We start from the raw sequence: 7,367 nt of genomic DNA on the forward strand, positions 1-7,367 counted from the left end.
GAAATGTTAAATGGACATATTTACCTTTAAAATAAATATTTAAAATAAACATTTCATTTATTTTTCTTCTCCGACAAATTATGACCACAATTTGGTTCAACCCAAACTGACACTATAGCAACCAATCCCAAATATTCCAATTACAATTTAGAATCGAAATCCGATATTTAGAGTTTATTAAAAGCATGAATCGGAACGGTCAGTTCATGTTCCAAACTAGAAAAAATAAAATACATTTATTGTTGAATTTAGACTATTTTAAAATAAAAAATAAAATTTTAAAATAAAGACGGTTCAAAATCGCGAACCGGATCCGAAACTTCCGGTTCACGGTTCAGGATCCAGTTTTTTCGATTTATAATTTTAATAAATTGAAATCCAAATATTGGGTTTTGGATTTGAATCATAACCGAAAACTTTTAATTCAATTGCTATAGTGTTCGATTCAGTTCGAACCAAACAGTGGTCATCCTTACGTATACGCAATAATTTGTTGAAGAAGAAAAATAAATAAAATGTTTACTTTAAGGGTAGAAATATCAATTTAATTTATCGGGGGGGGGGGGGGGGGGGAACGGTCAGTTTTAGAATAATTGATGAGGCTAATGTGTTTACCTGAATAATTCAAAGGGAAAAAATGTTATATGTATATAACTCAGGGGGGAAAGTATGTGCCATTTTCCATTTTTTATAAATTATATATATCTCATATATTTAATAATATAAAAACAATATAATAATCATATCATTTAAATTTTATGAAGATGTCATTTTTTATTTTTTACATTTATCAACTTATCCAAAAAGCTAATTTTATCAAACACTTTTAAGCATAATCAGCTAGTTAACAACTCCTCAGTTTTGAACTTCGAGCTTATAGCTTTTTAGCTTTCAGGTACTTTTCAGCTTTCAGCTACCTTTCCAGCTAAGTTTGCCAAACATAGCCTTCATGTCACTAGACCACAAGGTCATATAATATTACTATTATAATATAAGAGTTAATTCCATTTTTTGTCCTAGATTTATAGGTGGCAATCCACTTTTAGTCCTTTTTTTTTTTTTTAAACATTCACTTTTGATCCTAGTATTATTGTGACATGACCATTTTTTGTCCCCTATCAACAAAACATTTTAAATTTGTCAAATGCAATGACATTTTAGTCTTTAATTTTGATTTTTTTTTCAAAAAAAAAAACATAAAAAATATAGCTGGTCAACCTACGGTGTATAAAAATGATCTAAATGTCCTTATATTTAACGGCATTTCAATGATTTTCTTGACAATGGACCAAAATGGTCATGTCACAGTAATACTAGTACCAAATGAGGATGTTCTAATAAAAAAAATGACTAAAAATGAACTGACACTTATAAATCTAGGATAAAAAATGAAATTAACTCATAATATAATATTACTATTATATATCTTATTAAGAAAGAGTTGAACAACTCTTTTGTTCTTGTTTTTTCTACTACCTATAAAAGATATTTTAAGCTGAATAAACTAATTCATACAAATTTATTTGTATCAATAAAGAACAAAATTCCTATGATGAAAACAAAAGGACGAAGTACAATGAATAAAATAAACAATCACACTCATGTATACATCAGAAGAACTCATACAAATGCCATATGATTCCATATTCGATATATTAATCAAATTAAAGATCTTAATAATATTTCACATCATACATAGAAGCAATGAAGCAATGAAGCAATGAAGCAATGAAGCAATGATGATACAATAATCACCCAATTAAGTAACAATACTAATTCTCTCAAAGGCTTATTACTAATCATAGTACAAGATACACATTGAGAATTGAGTACAAGTAAAATTAAGAGGTTAAATTGTTCTGATTAAGTAGATGTAGGAATATAAACTTGTACAAGTAGTAAATGATATGTGAGATAATCAAGAGTACGAATTTTGACAACATGTTTGGTTTATATAATAAATTTTGATAAAATAAAAATCATTTTCTATTAAGAATGGAAAATGCAATTAATAGAGAATATGAATTTAATTTCATTGTTTGGTTCATGAAATTAATAGATTTAGAAATTATATTATATTATTTGGTTGATTAAGGAATATAATGTATGGAGTAATAAACATATAAAAGATAAAATTACTATGTGTATGCATCAATAATAATAATAATAATAATAATAATAATAATAATAATTATTATTATTATTATTATTATTATTATTATTATTATTATTATTATTATTATTATTATTATTATTATTATTATTATTATTATTATTATTATAACAAAAACAGATAAGAATAAATCAGTTATGGAGTATTACCAAATATAAACTATTTCTGAGAATTTAGAAATAACTTAATACTAAAATTCATACATAATAGTTATTCTCCTTATAAAGAAAATTTATTTGCATTCCAAAGAATACTATTCTCGTGAGTAAAATGATTTATCGAATGATTAAATAAATCTATTATTAAGAATTGCAATTATATTCTTAGCGTATTCCATGAACAAAAACATGTTGCGACTGCTATTTATACCTCACCTAAGGTGCCTAAGTATGTAAGCTTATGTCAGCTAATTCAATTGCCTAACTTACATATATAAGTTGTCCATTGATTTTCTAGACTGGTTGATTTCGAGCTTATCCCTTGAAAAGTTAATATAAATTTTAAAAAGTAGGCCCAATTCCTCAAATTATGTGTATTGAAATATATTTCAGCAATATAATTTTTGATAAATATTAATTTTTACTCCCTATATAATTTATTAATTATTCATTCATTACATATTTACATAAGCTAAAATCATGTAATTTAATATTCAAAGAAATAACCAAATAAGTAAAACATTTTCCCAAAAGTCCTCACCTCCCGTCTCGACCACACAAAACATCTAGGAAGATGTAAATTATGGTAACTTTGAGAGGTTGCCGGTGAGATGGGATCCCAAGTCATTATTCTCAAACATTATCTCTGTGACCAATTGAGCTGTCCATACATGCCCAAATAAATAAAACATGATTTTCATACTTGGTAGTCACAATTTAGTTCTTGTCATCACTATCTTCAATAATAAATCATAATTTTTTTTTAAGGAAAGTAGAATTATTACTCTTTCAATTTCTAAGATTTTCACCTTAATCAAAACCATCAAAGATTTCATTAACTATTACTAAAAATACTCTCTTTAATTATCGGCATTCTCCCGCTTCTAAAACTCAACCAGTCACCCCCGGCCTCCTTCCCTAAAGTTTCCACCTTTCCGTTTATTTTCAGTGTATATATATATATATATATATATATATATATATATATATATAGTTGATGGTGTGGGTATGTGTACAAGCCGCATATAGTACAAGTGTAGCTAGTAAATTCTCTGTACTTGACGGTACCGATACGTTTTTCATAAATCCTTGCTTTGATTAGCCCAAATTCCAACATGCAGGCATTGAAGCAGATTTATTAGTCCACAGAAGGCAGAGATTTTTCCCGTTGAAGGGCGCAGAGAAAGAGAGAGAGAGAGAGAGAGAGAGAGAGAGAGAGAGAGAAAGAGAGAGAGAGAGAGAGAGATTTAAGATTGTTTAAAGAAAGATGAAGAATGAAGTACAAGGTCGGTTTCTCTTTGGGATTTCTCTGACTGACCGACCAAGATGGCAGCAGTTCCTCCTTTGCACTTCTGGCTTTTTCTTCGGCTATCTTGTAAATGGAATTTGTGAGGTCTGTTTTCTCTGTTTTTCCCTTCCCATTTTCCACTCTTTTGGTGTTAAATCTAAGAATTCAAATTGGTTATTACAGTGTTAATTCTGGGTTATGGTTTCTGACTTCTCTTTCTCAGTACTATGTGCTTGCTTAGGCTGCCCTTTTGATGTTTGGCTATAAACCATTCTCTTAATTGTGTTGCCTAAGCTAGTTTATGAAAATCTCTAAATAATTCAGTCTACGAGGGAAACCACAATCACTATACGAGGGTTGGTGTGCCGGGTTAAACTTCGTCTTGTCACTCTAGTTTGCACTCTAGTTTGCAAAAGACTCCAAGAAGGTAAATTAGCATAGTTGCTTATAGCTTACCAGTCCAAACCAAGAGAGCTGAAATTCGAATTTGTGACTTTGTAGTTACAATTACCCCAATAATTCAGTCTTTTGGGTGACGAGGGAAACCCACAATTACTGTAAGAGGGTGGGTGTGCCAGGTTAAACCTCGTCTTGTTAGTCTAGTTTGCAAAAGACCCTAAAAGGTAAATCAGCCTAGTTGCCTATAGTTGACCGGTTCAAACCATCGTGACCTTGTAGTTACAATTATCCCAATAATTCAGTCTTTTGGGGTGACAAGGGAAATCCGCAGTCACTATTTGAAGGTGGGTGTGCCGGGTTAAATCTCATCTTGGCTAAAGATCAAGTAAACCGACCAGTTGTCTATAATTAACCAACTCAAACTAAGATGGCTTGAGATTCGAACTCATGACCTTGTAGTTACAAGTTTGTATCTTAGGGTGGGGTTACCCCAATAATTAAGTGTTTTATTTGTATGGATGGATTGACCCAGGCATTTGTTGATTGATTGCAGGAATACGTTTACAATAGGCTCAAATTCAGGTGAGTTTTTGTGAGTGATAGGATTAATTTTGTGGTTTAAAATTTGATTTACTACAAGTCTAAGACAGTACAGTTGAGAGCGATAATGTTTGTTTTGTATGTAGCTATGGGTGGTACTTCACGTTTGTCCAGGGATGGGTTTATGTTGGGCTTATTTATCTGCAAGGTTTCACCACCAAGCAAATGGTGAACCCATGGAAGACTTATGTCACACTCTCTGCAGTGCTTATGGGTTCTCATGGACTTACAAAAGGGTCTTTAGCTTTTCTCAACTACCCAGCACAGTTAATGTTTAAATCCACCAAGGTAATATCACCCCCCATTTATCCAATCTAAATCTAAATCTTTATAATAGCTGTACTGTGTCGAATTTGGTTCCACTTTTGTTCATTGTGTCTGAAATGTCCAGGTTTTGCCGGTTATGATAATGGGGGCTTTCATTCCCGGCTTGAGAAGAAAATATCCTCCCCATGAATATGTATCTGCGATACTCTTGGTTGTGGGTCTAATTCTCTTCACCTTAGCCGATGCGCATACTTCTCCAAATTTTAGCATTTTAGGTGTTGTCATGATATCTGGTGCATTGATCATGGATTCCTTCTTGGGGAATCTCCAAGAGGCTATCTTTAAGATGAATCCCGAAACAACACAGGTAGGGCCGTCGAAATTTTGGAATTTCTGACCACCTAAAAATGATCTTAAATCAAGTCGAAAGCAAAAAGTGGTTGGAAATAGCAACAAAGGTTTTTCCGGATACTAAAAGTGTTCGGAACAAAGCTTTCGACTTGTTTTAAGATCACTTTCAGGTGGTTGGAAATTCTATAATTTTCAGTAGTGAATTTTGGTTACTTTTTGTGTGATTCGAGAAAATGGTCATGGGAAAATTGTGACATGCGACGTCTTTACTTGTTTTTTGACAAAACAGATGGAGATGCTGTTTTGCTCAACAATTGTTGGGTTTCCCTTCTTGCTTCCCCCAATGATTTTGACAGGGGAACTTTTCAAGGCATGGACTTCGTGTTCTCAGGTATGCCATATTCGTCAAGTGTCACGTTTTGTTTCCCTTAACCTAGTACCAGACTAATGTTGTTACGTGATCCATTGTCCCTCCAGCACCCCTACGTTTATGGCGTGCTGGTCTTCGAGGCCATGGCTACTTTCATCGGACAAGTGTCTGTACTTTCCCTCATTGCTCTTTTTGGCGCTGCTTCCACTGCAATGGTACGTTATTCTTCACCTAACCCACGCTTTTTATCACTGTTTCATTGCACTTTATGATGCAAATTTTGGTTATGAATGTGGAAATTTGAATGTTTTAAAGGCAGAATTGGAGCCTACCTAATCTGTTGAACATCTATCACATGTTTCTTAGATAACAACTGCAAGAAAGGCAGTCACATTGTTGCTTTCGTACATGATATTCACAAAGCCGCTAACTGAACAACACGGGAGCGGGTTGCTGCTGATTTCTATGGGGATTATATTAAAGATGATGCCGGATAATAAGCCCCCGGTGAGGCCAGCGAAAACGCTCGCCATCACCGCCACCGGAAAACCATCTCAGTATGACGATAATAAGATGCCTCCAGCGGAGATCGAAGAGGAAAAGGATGAAGAGAAGAGACCTTTGGTCTGAAATCCTTTGTGCCTGCCCAGGCCAACTTCATACTCTTCAAATTGTGAATTGCGTTTTAGTGTTTTTTATTAGGCCCTTTCCTCTATTAGTGTTTTGCTTTTCATTTTTAAAAGTTCTTCAATTTTTAATAATGGTAATTAATTATGTTGATTGGTTAGATTGAACATTGTTGTTTCTTTCGTATTACCAAGTGTATAAACATGATTGTTGATTGCTTAATAATGCCCTAGAGTTTATTTATTTATTTGTTTGTTTGTGATGAGTTAATCTAATTTTTATCACTTAATTATTCACCCTCCCCGCATCTTGGGCAAGTACCACCATCCGTCAACCCCCTCCGTCTATGTTACGCATTTGTGAGAAGTTTGCCTTTCACCACCAACAAGATAAAATAGGCACCCTTTCAATGGTTTTGATCTTCCAAATCCCACTCTATGTTACTTCCTCATTCAAGCGACCTGTCAAAGACTCATAAGTTGATTTGACCTAGAATTCACATGTACTTGTGTGCGGTCAACTGAGCTTGTCCATGACATTAACATCGCTATCGCTAGGGAGGGGGCGCATCTTGTGAACGAATGTCGCTAGAATCACTACATGCAACAACTCAATATCCCACGTATGAGAGTTAGTAATGAAATCACTTACCTTGGCCGATGCTAGATCCTTCGGGACATCAATGCTCATATATAGGTCAAGTGGTTTGTCTCCCACCCACCAATCCACCAGAAATCACACATTCTCCCGTCATCGAATCTCCAACGGCTCCAAGCTCCACTATGGACCTTCCTTTGAAAATGATTCTTTAACCCGACAGAGCATTTGAGAAGATGTAAATCATGGTAACTTGAACCAAAGAGGCTAGACCTCAGGAACCCCCCTCACTTTGAGAGGTAGCTCCTACACTACCGCTGGTGAGACTCAATCCCTGGTCATTCTTCCAAACTTTCACCTCTATGATCAGTTGAGTTGTCCATGTGGGTATTTTTACTCCTACGATGGTTTTACCAAATGAGTGTATAAATAAAATATTATATTTTAAACTCTCCATTTCAAAATGATTTAATATAAAGTTTTATATATTTATTTATGGTTTCAAAAGCCCTATTTAAAGTATAGAGTAAATACCAC

At 33.7% G+C, this 7,367-nt stretch overlaps 1 protein-coding gene across 1 annotated transcript; it reads left to right on the forward strand.

Moving 5' to 3' along the window:
• The first annotated feature begins 3,323 nt into the window (after positions 1 to 3,323).
• LOC109157569 (UDP-galactose/UDP-glucose transporter 4-like) lies at positions 3,324 to 6,480 on the forward strand. The gene is made up of 8 exons (XM_019305413.1): positions 3,324 to 3,524; positions 3,557 to 3,724; positions 4,572 to 4,600; positions 4,705 to 4,906; positions 5,010 to 5,252; positions 5,526 to 5,627; positions 5,714 to 5,821; positions 5,973 to 6,480. Exons 2-8 carry the CDS (start codon positions 3,599 to 3,601, stop codon positions 6,234 to 6,236), a joined length of 1,074 nt encoding a protein of 357 aa, XP_019160958.1. The 5' UTR covers positions 3,324 to 3,524; positions 3,557 to 3,598; the 3' UTR covers positions 6,237 to 6,480.
• Positions 6,481 to 7,367: the final 887 nt, after the last annotated feature.

Source organism: Ipomoea nil, unplaced genomic scaffold, assembly GCF_001879475.1.
Source record: "Ipomoea nil cultivar Tokyo-kokei standard unplaced genomic scaffold, Asagao_1.1 scaffold2791, whole genome shotgun sequence".
Classification (NCBI taxonomy): Eukaryota; Viridiplantae; Streptophyta; class Magnoliopsida; order Solanales; family Convolvulaceae; genus Ipomoea; species Ipomoea nil.